The 12,282-nt window shown below is 42.1% G+C and overlaps 1 protein-coding gene across 2 annotated transcripts in view; it reads right to left on the bottom strand.

The window, feature by feature from the left end:
- Nucleotides 1-447: 447 nt before the first annotated feature.
- Nucleotides 448-12,282, bottom strand: part of dclk1a (doublecortin-like kinase 1a) — a 47,185-nt gene continuing 35,350 nt past the window's right edge. For both annotated transcript variants that reach the window (XM_017418115.3, XM_017418118.3), the window contains 11 exons: nt 9,258-9,342; nt 8,296-8,468; nt 7,382-7,501; nt 5,569-5,715; nt 4,715-4,848; nt 4,503-4,580; nt 4,147-4,243; nt 3,983-4,063; nt 3,781-3,894; nt 3,486-3,559; nt 448-2,178 (listed from right to left, as the gene is read on the bottom strand). In XM_017418115.3, the coding sequence (XP_017273604.1) occupies nt 2,121-2,178; nt 3,486-3,559; nt 3,781-3,894; nt 3,983-4,063; nt 4,147-4,243; nt 4,503-4,580; nt 4,715-4,848; nt 5,569-5,715; nt 7,382-7,501; nt 8,296-8,468; nt 9,258-9,342 (1,161 nt within the window). In that variant the 3' untranslated portion in view covers nt 448-2,120. The remainder of the gene's footprint in view (nt 2,179-3,485; nt 3,560-3,780; nt 3,895-3,982; nt 4,064-4,146; nt 4,244-4,502; nt 4,581-4,714; nt 4,849-5,568; nt 5,716-7,381; nt 7,502-8,295; nt 8,469-9,257; nt 9,343-12,282) is intronic.

The raw sequence follows: 12,282 nt of genomic DNA, 5'->3' as shown, positions 1-12,282 counted from the left end.
TTTTTAAACATGTTTTAATTTTTACTACTGCAGTTGTTAGACCATTGATGAACAGAGGTACAGGTATCAGTGTTTTTTTGGGAAAGGACTGAAATCGGGTGGAGAACTTTGGCAGACCGCGTGCCGGAGAGCGTGGATTTCAGCAGCACACCACCGTGTGTGTGAGTGTGCAACCATGAGAGGAGGTACAGAAACACTGACAAGTGCAACAGTTTCTGCTCAATGAAATGTTTTATTTTATTTTTTCTTTTAAACTGAAGCAGTTCTGCATTTTTATTTTATTTTTTCCACTCGTCTGGCATCACATCACTGCCTGAACAGAAATCAAAGATGATGAACTTTTTCTTCATTTAACTGCGTAGGTTCATCCAGACGCGACATCAGGTAAAAATGCTTCTCTTCATTTTAACCCGACGAGCTCTGGATCATTTATTTTACCGATTGTTACACGTGACTCTTGTTCTTTTTTTTTTTTTATTTTATTTGTACAATTCTCATAGACGTACTACTAGTAAAGAAATATACTGTATTGTGAACTATCAAAATAAATAAAATTGTTATTTACATGAACATATAAACAGTACTTTATCACTAAAACAGCTTGTTTGAATAAGAATAGGCTACTGTATGTCTGTCATGCTTTCATCTAAAGAAATGAAGCCATGAATGAGGTTGTACAGAGCTTAAACAAATCTTTCTTTGTCCTTTTCACCTGACTGCTTGTCACAGGTGCTGCTGGTTTTCCTCCTTCATTCTCTGTTTTTGATTATTTAAAAAAAAAGCAAAACTTTTTTTTTTAATCATTTATATGTATACAAATAAAATCCATCTCTAAAACCAAATACTGGAAGAGGAACGCCTAAATCACAACAATCGTACCTTTTTTTTTTAAAAAAGTGTTGAAATTTTTACGATGTGGTGGTAAAAAATGAAGATTAACGACAGAACTGAGTGTGAACGTGCAGAAAAAGAGGTTTAGATCTGGGTTTGCTACAAGCTCATTGATGTGGCAGACTTTTTTGTTTTTGGATTGAGATGTTAAAGTATAAAGTAGCAAAAAAACCGCACCATTATCGTTGTGTAAAATGTAAACCATAACACTGCGGTCCAACGTTACAGAAAGGCAACGTCAATACCGTGAAGAGCAAAGTCAAAGCAGAAATGAAGTTCTGGCTTTGAATTCTGCTAACACGTTTTGCAAAATTTTCACGCAGCTCTGATTTTCCAATCTCGTGTTGTTTCGTCAGCTCTACCGCACGTTCATTACACATTTCCAAGTTCTACTTCTACACACTTTTCCATTGTTTTCATTCCACCAAACTTTTAGAACAAGTCGACAAAGAACGTCTTCTATGAATAAAAAGAGAGATGCTTATAAAAAGAAATTGTAGCGACTAAAAGAATGAATAAATAGGGTTCAATAAAACATGAACAGTGGTTGACGTTCTCATATTGCCATGTGGAGCTGTTCCACCATGCGGGAGTTTCCATGTTTTAGCCCGGATCATCACTGAAAGGCCAACTGTCTTTGCCCTTTCTTGCTCCTTGAGCTCAGTAACATGTGCTCGGATGAGAGAACGTGAAAAAGAAATAAAAGTTCCTCCACCTAACGCCACATCTTCCCCTTCTTCCTCTCGGTCTATATGTTTCTCGTTGCCTCAACAACGTGCCTCCCAAGTTCTTCACAGGTTTTTTTTTTTTTTTAATCTACCCCTCTATCGATCTCTCCTCCAGGTTTGGAAAGATAGATTAGGGGATTTTTCGTCATTCCCTCCCCCCAGGATTAGCTGTGTGGGGTTATCTCCTCTTCCTCCTCCTCCGTATAGAGGGAGTAGCTGAATGAGGATTACCTGCTCACCCCGGCCCCCCCACTCCTCTTCCCCCGCCTGCTTTCTAGACGGGCGAGTTGGGGGAGAAGACGGTGCTGCTGGCTGAGCTGATGGAGACATCATCAGAGTCCGACGGGGGATCTGGGTTCTGGGAGGGGTCGGAGCGAAGGTCAGGGGTCAGGGAAGGGGGGGCCGTGGGCAGGCCAGGAGGGCAGCTGGGAGGCTCCGCCTGGCGCGGGTTTGTCATCGGTTCCGAAATCACAGTCTGGACCGTCCACAAAAGCAGCGGCTTCACATCCGGGTGGCGTCCTCATCTGAGAACCTGCCTCTCCTTATCAAGAGGGGTGGCCTGCCGGGAGGAAGAGCACAGCGTTAGGAGACGGTCCTCGAGGAGCAAAGTGGCTAAAACAAAATGGAGGACCAAAGAGATGTACACAAGGTCTGAAGTAACCAGCTGGTGTTTAGATGGACAGTCACAAGGGGAACTGCCAAAATCAATTACATTTATTCTCGTAAGGGAATTTTTGATTTCCCAGTTGGGCTTTTCTGTTTTACTTGTTGCAAAATCTGCTTAAAAGTTTTGCTTTTCTGGGGCTCAATAGTCCTTAAGTGACACACCATAGTGTCTTTTGAATATAGGCCTATTCCTGCCCTTTATTAATCAATATTAACACCACTGTTTCACTGTTTATAGTTTCTAAAGTGCGTTTATGTAATTAAATTACCTTTAAATACATTTTAACCATTTGCCTCGATCGGGAATAGTGTGCACTGACTTGTAATACTTGTAACTTTTCTACTTTTCTGCCTATTTTGCTTTATTTACAAAACCTTTCTCCCAGAGAAATGCATTGAGATCTGATCAGTTCCATCAAAAACATTGTTCTCTGAGCGTACTTGCTCTATTATCGTCTTCTGAAGCTCATTTTAACTTTTAGCTCATTTAGCTAAATTTAGGTTTTAGTTGCAGTTTTGCTTGTTTTACTCAACAGCTCAGTTAACAAGTCATTCGGCATCCACAGAAAAGGCAACCTTTCTGGTTCTCTGTCATTTTCTTTGTCACGGTGTGTTTTCTCTGACAATGAATCTCAAGGTCCTCCACATGTTAGCAGAAAAAGTCACACAACAGAAATTGGGCGATGAAAGCAGAACAATTTGATTTCATAAAAGGCGTCTCGGTGCGCAGCAACACGACAAACAAAGCAGCAAATGAATTAAAAATAAAAGACACAAGCAAGGTTGTTCGGGAAAAGCAGTATTCACAGATAAATTGTGCAAACAAAGATTCACTAGGGACTGCGGTACCGGTTTTTGACTTTCTTGTCAAAAACGTGGCCTTGTAGGATGTGAGACAACGTTTCACACATACAGCTCCAGCAGACACTGATAAACAGCGACACAACACAGGACAAAACTTGGTCTGAGGACAACAGTGATGCAGGAATAAAATTGGTGTTTTAAGCGACTGAAGGATGCGAGGGAAGAAGCAAAAAGGCCGAGGAGGGAAAAACAAAACGATGCTGTGAGAACAGCACGCAAGCGGCAGCCAGTTGGGCGGCACTCAAGCGTGGAGGGGAAGAGGGGAGGTGTTATCAATTTGTTTTGATTTCTAGGTGGTTTGTGTCTTTCTCGTGTCTCCATGGAAACCTGGCGTACCTTATCCAGTACATGGCCGGGTGCTGGTAGAAATCCAACGACCCAGATCTCTGCATAGAAAAGCTGTCATCCAGCTGAACACAAGGAGAAACCAACACAGTCAATCCAAACGCCGGGTCACGTAGAAACACAAACTTCACTCAGAAAGCTGCATCTGATGGACGCAGTGGAGTTAACTGATAGAACTGAAGCTATGAACCTGTGTAAGAACCATTTTTACTCTATGTAATATACACGAGCCATCTGTCAAAGCAGCTGATTTATGGGAACTGTAGTTTTTTTAGTGATAACTTACAGATATGACCGACACGCCTGCAGTGGTGTCGTTGACTTTCAGACCGGTGTTGAAGTGTTTCTTTATCTTTCCTGCTACTGACAGCTGGTGCTCGTTCTCACACAGACCTTCATTCTGCAGCGAGGAAAGGAGAAGAAAAGGTTAGTGTCTCTGGCGGGGGGAGGAATACTGCAGCTGTGTAAAACACAGACACTTTACTTACAGTGACCCAAGGGTGCTCCAGCACCTGGAGGGCGGTGTATCTCTGATCCACCTCCACCTCCAGCATGGATCGGATCAGGTCCTGCAGCGACAAGAGGGGAGGGGTGAGTTTGTTACGACCGGAAGCACGTAAATCGGTTCACATCGGACCGAGAGGATATTCACCTTGGCTGCCTCTGACACGTTGTCCCAGTAGGGAAGAGGGAATTCTAGCTGTCCCATTAGAATCTGATCGAAAAGTGCTTCTTGATCATCGCTGCTCCTGCAAATGTTTCCACGTCCGTTAAATCAATGAATAAAACAGCATTCAAAGATGCAACACTATTGCCAACCTTAACTGGGATTAATGCACAATTTTTAATTGCAACCAACTGAGTTTCTCAAACTACAGTCTGGGTTTTGCATGTCCCTCCAGGCTACTTTAGTTGCATGTTGGCATTGCTTATAAATTGCTCATATAAAGAGAATAAAAAGGACACAACAGACTTTCTCGTCAGAGCAAAAAAGTGATCATAGCTTACCCTCGAAAAGGCGGGAAACCACACAGTAGGATATAGGTGATGACTCCAGCTGCCCAGATGTCAACTTTAAGGCCATACCTTCACAGAAATAAAGAAATCAGTTTAAGCCAAAGTTGGGAAACTACTCCAAACTTGCAAAGAAGGTGCAAATGACCATTCCTGTCTAGCCACTGTTCTAAATGAATGAAACATGTCTGCTGCGGGATCCTCACCCTGTTTCTGCAATGATTTCAGGTGCTACATATGTCGGGGTCCCACAGACCGTGTAGAGGGGTCCGTCCACCACGGTGGCCAAACCAAAGTCTCCCAGCTTGAGACTTTTGGTGCCATCTGCATGTTCATACACCTAAAAGCAAAGCAAAAAAAAATAAATCACATCCAAATCTGTCAAACTCGTTATCCTAAGTGGCTGCAAAGAGATGAGTGGGATTTAGGACCTTAAACTTTGCACAAGCTGCTTTGGCACAAGCCAGACAATCTTCCAGATGCAGCTTTAACACTGAATACTTTACCTGTTGCAATAAAATTCAATTTAACTTGATACGTTTTAAAAGGCTTTTTATACCTAATGTCAGGTGTTGCTTTCAATGTGTCCACCTAGTTTTTATTATTCCATTTGGTATGTGATTATTATGTACCAGGACTTCAAAACAACGTGTTTAAATAACTCATCTGAAAACCAAGAAAGGCGAGAAAGAGTAGGGAAAAAAAACAAAAAACAACTAGTTTTATATTAGGTGTGTGGCATTTAATGTGGCCTTGGAATAGAGCGTTTTTTTTTAAAGTGTGAATCTGACCGGAGCATCGCTTGGCACACGAAGAACAGCACTTAGAGTATGAAGATGACAATAAAGACTTCAACAGAAGGGAGACGGAACGAACGAGGGAGTGTGCAGGAGGTGTGAAGGCAGCACGGATGACTCATTGCTTTCTGCGCGAGCCAAGAGTCGGTGATATGACTTCATCGTTCATTCAGAAAGGCGACAGGAAACAAGAGTAGAGGGCGGGGAGGATGTTTGCAGAGCAACACACTGCAGCAGAGTTATATGAGCTTGTGTGAACTCACCAGCAGGTTTTCTGGCTTGATGTCTCTGTGCACAATGTTGAGGCTGTGGAGGTATTTGATGGCGTTGGCCAGATTGTAGAGCATGCCGCTGGCGTCCCTCTCCGTGTATCTGTTGGCCGAGGTGATGGCGTCGAACAGATCTCCGCCCTGTGAAGAATCAGAATGAATGTTTGAGCTATTGGCACTGGGTGCATAATCCTATGAGAGACTGTCTGGGAAGAGTTTTCAGGGTTAGAGAAAAAGTGCCCGTTCAGCAGGATTAATATTGTGTCCTCATTCCTCAGTGTGGTTGAAACTTGCCTTCTCTGTCACCTCTTATTGTAAGAATTTCTTATTCCTCTCATTCTTTTCCTTTTCTCAGCTCATTATATTACTCTGAATCTCAGTCGTCTCCTTTCTCCCACCTCTCTGAGTCTCTCTCCCCGAGTTAACTAAGTGGAGCAGAGGGCTGACTTTGTCCTCTCTTCAGTTTGTTTACGTAACTTTCACAGAGATGGCTGCTTTAATATGAGAACTACCAAATGAACAAATCAGTCAAGTGCTTTAATTATAGTGTCTAAAAGCATCCAGATTTATTTAACGAACAAGAATCCTCACGATGTTTCTGTGGTAATTTATCATTGCACAAAGAGACTTTTGAGAACACCAGAAAACGAGTTGTTTCTGCTCATTAGAGTGAAGAAAAACATTTTAAAAAAAAAGTATAGAGCTTAAACTCTCTGTATCACTCAACAGACTGCACAAATAAAAGACATGTATCATTTGAACGCTTTTTCAATTAATTAGGCCAAATATAATTATACTTTTGTTTTCAGAACTGAAGATTCTAATGAAGCTATAGGTCATATTAAAGGGATAGTTCAGATCTTTAGGGTTTATATAACAGTGTTCACAGGAACTGCTCTGACATTTTTCAGACTGGAGATGTTTTAAGATGACACTTTTAACTGGTTCATCGATCCGGTCAGAACTAAATTCTGTTTCTCCAAACCGAGGTCCTTCAAAGAGCTATCTATAACAGGTAAGATATTAATTGTTCAAAACCCTTTCACAGAATCCCACTTTAAATGATTTGAACACTTCAAATATCTTAGAAAAGCACCCCTATAAGCTGATCTGCATCATATTTACTAATCATTCTGAGTGGGTTTAACTCGGTACACTGAAACAGGAATATTTCTAATTTTCTGCCACAAATCATTATCTAAGCATATTGTTGTCTGTTCAGTTCATCACTAACTCAAAGTAAAGAGCTAACTCAAAATAGAATCAGACAATAAACTCGGAAAAATTATGTAAATAGCAAATTTACGCCTCAGTTTTATACTATTTTTCTCTCTCTCTCTCACCATCTCCGTCCCTGTCATCAAGGCAGCAACTGTTTTCCACCTCATTCATCCACAGCCCCCCCACCTTGTCTCCATCCTCCTACTTTGGACATGGTCACACATACGCACATCTCTCCCACAGATTGGCTCGCATCTACATTCTGTAGTACTCCACGCCGCAGCACGAACAGATGGATCACATTCTTGGCTTCTGAATTATGCACAAACATTTCTTGACTCAGAAAAGCCAGTGAGGGAATGAAGAATGTGAACACACGAGCGCCCTGAGGGGGGGTGGGATGGCACGGAGCAACTCTCTCGATCCCGTTCTACGGGACTTCATCATTCGTCTGCGCTGCCTGATGGTTCCTCCTCCTCTGTCTCTGTCATCATCTGTTCTGCTCGGCTCTTCTCTGACGCGCTCTCAAGTTTAATATGATGATCATACGTGAACGAGAATGTGTCGCCGAAGTGTAAAGACACACCTTGACCAGTTCCATGACCAGGTACAGCTCGTTGTAAGTGTCCACCTCCTCGATGAGTAAAACGACGTTTGGATGTTTGACCCTCCGGAGGATGGCCACCTCGTTCTGGATCATGTGCTCCTTGAAAAGAACAGAAAAACAAAAACAGTTTTATTGGCAAGTGGAACATTTATTGAAAGGACATTTCTGCACTGCTGCAGGAAGGCGCAAGTAGTCCACAGAGGTCAGCAAAACAAAATGTTTTTGCTGTTATTTATTGCTTTTCAGCTGCACCTGAAGCTTTTTTTGACAATGTCAGCTCAGTGCTATTTGTATCGTTTGCCAAAGAAACTGAATGAGCAATAAATGCTTTTGCCCATACCTTTACTGGGGAGTTTGTTTGACTTTAGTGTTAGCAAAATGTCTCATGAACCACTTGACATAGTTTAATGAAGTATTTGCTGGATGTGCATCTACAGCTGATTAACTTTTGGAGTCAACCCGATTCAAGATGTGCCACCACAGTGACATAAGCCAACACAAAAATGGCTCTAACTCAGACAGTTTTACAGATATTGAGCTAAAGTTTCATGTGGTAGTAGCTGCGAGTCATCCTCAAGACATCTTTGAGCGCTAACACATCTTGCAAGATTTTACTCCTTTACAAGAGATTGTGCATAACTTCACTTACAAACAGGCTATAACCCAGTCCCTTTTCAGCATAAGATGATCTTAGTTTTAAACCCGGGCATGAAAAGTGTTAATTTCACCTGTTATATTACTGGATAGTTCTATTACTACTATTGTAGTTGAGAAATTCAACAACAACAACAAAAAAAATCATTCTAGATTTTCTGCTCGCCTTAATAGACTTTTAAATAGATTGTTTGGTTTTTTTTTGCTTTCGGAGTTTCATTCTATGGTTGTCTGCTTACCTTGCCTCTGCATTTGCCCTTGTTGATGATCTTCAGCGCGTACTCCCGTCCCGTGGAGAGCTCCACGCATTCCCGAACGACAGCAAAGTTCCCGTCGCCCAGCATCCTCCCCACCTTGTAGCGGTCTGATATGCAGGACGGCACGGCTGGCGCCTCGTCCACGAGAACCTCCGCTACGGGGAAGAAGCATTGAGTTTTACAAACTGGTTAGAGACTCTGGGATCTGAATCAGTTCAGGCTCCGGCTGCGTAAGCTAATATGTTAATGCATTTTCTGACATTTAAAAGAGAGCAAACAGGACTATTTTTCAGCGAGACGTCCTGGTAACACTGATAGTTTTATGTATTTTTATTAACAGAGCACAATAACTCAGTCAGATGCTTCAGCTGCATCTACTGGCTGCTATTTTGTCACACTGAGGCTCTGCAGAGTCCTCTGTAAATAATAATCAATCAGGCGAATGGAAAATTAAATGTGGAACCAACTGGTAAATCAAAATGCAAATGTATGAAATGGGAGCTGCATGGGTTTAATGTTATTCATGAATTAATTTGGAACATCTGAAATGGTTTTCTGGGCTCTGTGAATAAAATCAAAGATGAAAATGTCAGATCAGATTAGAGCGGCTCGCTTTCATTTAAAACACATTAATCTTGCTTTCTTTTTTTTTTCCTAGCCTCAATGTTTGCTTTCCAAGTCATAACTGACCAACCTTTAAAAATTTTACAACCACATCATTGTCTCACAGTGAGGTGGAGGAGGGGGGAACACGAAGGGGAGGGGTAAGGTGTGAGGAAACGGTGTGTCGAGAACAGAATGTACAAATCGGAGGAGGGTGGAAGCGAGACGGAAAGATGCACCAAAGGTCACAAACATGAGTCAGACCTGGCTGATATTTGCAAGCGCCGGACTCTTTTGTCGGCGAACGGTAAAAGATTTTTGCAACGAGGGTTCTTCCTCACCTTCAGGAACGACTCCATCGCCACTTTCCTCCACTGGGCTGGAAACTTGGGCGGAAGACAGAGAGGTGGAAGAACCCTGCGATCCCTGCGAAACGAGAGAGAGAGAGAGAGTAAGGAGAATTATTTCACCCGTTCTCTGTGTAACAATTCAAAACTAAAACTGCACACGTTCAAAACATCCAAAAAGTCTGTTCTTGTGTTTGGATATCTGTCTGAAGATTTGAAAAGGCCAGCAGCAAACCCCAGATGAGTATCAGACAACTGAATCCAAATAATCCCCTCTGGTCACTTGAAGCCGCCCCCCACCTCCACCTCCACCTGCTTTTAATAGAAGCACAGGTTCTGGAGACAAATAAAAAGGCAGATTCCACTACTTAACAGTAAAAGAGAGCAGCCAAGGCGAGGCGTTTGCATTTATCTAAAACCAAACCTTATTACGCCCTCCACCTTATAACCTTCTGTCTGGTTGTCATGGAAGCAGCAGGGATGGGGAGCAAGGATCCAGGCAGGACTGTAAATGAGATTCTTACTCTCCTTATATTTCTGTTTCCCCCCCCTCTCTCTCTTCTAACTCTGTTCCTCTCTTTGCTGGTCCTTATTATCTGGCTGCCTCATCTGTTCAAATCCTCCGCTTTTGTTTCACACTCAAGTCCTGAGGTTTTTGGGTTTAGATGATTCCAGAGCGAGAACGAAAAACGCTCACCGGTGACAAAGACGGAGGCCATTACGGCTCCTGTCGCGGTGAACGTAAATTATTGATAAACTTGTTGTGTAAATCTCGGCGCCCCTTTAAACCACTGGATTTGAGGATCAGTAATCACATCTAAAGCACCTCGGCCGACTGGTTTTTGCTGTTATTTTTCATTTCAGGCATTTTTTTGACTTCACAGCACGCATAATTCCAACATCACTCGTCTATTTGGAGAAGCGCTTTAAAAAGTGTTTGTCGAATAAATGGATGGAGGCCATTGTTAAGATAATAACCCAGCCAGCATTTTAAACAGTGGGAGGTGTGAAACAAGGTGAATTTTGGCACCAAAATACAGAGAAATTATTATAATGCCAGGGTGAGGGTTAACTGGAACAGAGTGGCGATGTACCCGCTGCCCGAAATTTCAACTTTCTTCTACAGAAGGAGACTTACTTTCTTTATACTTCTTACTGTATAAGAAGTGTACAAAGAACCAAGCTCAAAAGCTGCTGTCAGTGGCTCATCAGGGTCACCATGGTACCAACACACCTGTCTCTCACTTCCTGATAGCTCTCTTAAGAGGGGCAGACAGAAATACAGAAAAAGTCAGCCTCAGACAAACAGCTGCTGTGCAAAAAGTACAAGTCATCTTAAAAACAGTCTTGAACTGTAAGTGGTGTCACACATGTGAGTTTTTATTTTTTCTGTAGGAGAAAATGATAAGTTAAAAAAACCCTCTTTACTTCCAGTTTTAAAGCAAAAATTCAGAGCTCGTGTATAATGGGAGAAAAGTAGAGCTTGGTTGTGTGCACGCTATACTCTGAGGGGATTTGAAAAAAAAAACTGAATATCTTACATCACTAAGAGAAACACTGGAGGAAAGAGGACAAAAATGCCTACGTTCTGATGTATAAAATGCATAAGAAGTACAAAGACCGTAAAAATGATAAGAGTTTGATTGCAAAACATTTGTGAATAGTTAAAACAGCTCAAAGGATAGAATGTGACATCACCACTCTGTCGAATATTATGATTTGTTCTGAAGAAATCATAAAACTTAAACTGTGATTGTGTAAAAACCATAAAAGATATCAAAATACCACTATGGTTGTGTAAAGTTCACATTTCCATGTCTTGTTTAAACTTTGAATGATGTTTTTACTGTGCAGTATGCCTGAGCTATGGCACGTAAAGCTCCATAATATCACTTGTTTCGTAAAAAAATCCTATCGTTGTCTGTGAGGAAAGTTTTGCAGGTTTTTTTTTTTGTATAATTTGTCAAATGTTAGAGCACATTATACAGACTGAGTCGCCTATTTTGATGTAAGTTTTTGTATGGAATTTTTCAAAGCTGCGGGACGAGTTGCGAGACAGAAATCGTGACTGAAATGGAAGCATGAGAAGATTAAACCAACAAAATAGTAATAAGGGTGTTTCAATGCTTCTACGCTGGCGCCCTTAATGACATACTATTTCTGCAAACAGCGTAATAAAAATGAAATGTCTACGGACTCTATTAGCATCTAAACAATGTAAAAGGGTTTTTGATGTTTCTCATAAATTACATCCTTGACATTTGTACACTGTGGAGAGCTTGTTGTCCTGACAGAGAGGAGAAAAGGCTATTTACTTAAATCCAAAAAAAAAAAAAACTATTTACAGAACTGATCTGTCCTATTTCCTCGCCTGAGTAGCTGTCAGTGGATTTACTCATCTCTGACCTGAAAAGCACCTATCTGAATGTAGCTGTGAGTCAGACTACGTCTGGTTTATGTAACGCTGTGTTTGGTCGGGCACTTATCCCGGAACAAGAAAACCCACTTAATGCCCGACGGGCCTCCTGAGCCTCATCTCTAAAACCATCCTCATCCTGCTCTTTTGATTCTCTCCTCCGTGTGCCTCGGCTGTGCCCCGATCGCACGTCCGACCCTGCCCTCTCTCCTCGCCGTCTCGTTTCGAGCTCCTATCTCGCTCTTCCTGCCACTGAGGGAAACAAAATGCTGTTGCTATGGAAACTGCTCGCAGAGAGGAGAACAGTGGCTTATGAAACTTCCAGTCAGGAGACAGAAGCCTATATATGGTCACTTCCTGTCTGCGGGCTGGGAGGTGAGCTCAGCCTTTCCCTGAAAATGTTTGCCTGCCGACCACGAGGCAGTCGGAGTGACAGACAGACGGAAGAGGTGGGGAAACAGAAGAAGAAGCTGTGTGGAGTGTGCGGTCTGTTTGATATTAATCCTGAGCTTTGTCGGGAAGAATCCAGCTTTCTCCGTGTTGCACAACACCACAGATTGTTCCTCTTGCTTTTACTCAATGGCATCACTAAAAACCCCAAAC

Source organism: Kryptolebias marmoratus, linkage group LG13 (genome assembly GCF_001649575.2).
Source record: "Kryptolebias marmoratus isolate JLee-2015 linkage group LG13, ASM164957v2, whole genome shotgun sequence".
NCBI classification, from domain to species: Eukaryota; Metazoa; Chordata; class Actinopteri; order Cyprinodontiformes; family Rivulidae; genus Kryptolebias; species Kryptolebias marmoratus.
The sequence above is the reverse complement of the archived record's forward strand: the minus strand, read 5'-3'. Positions and strand labels throughout refer to the sequence as shown.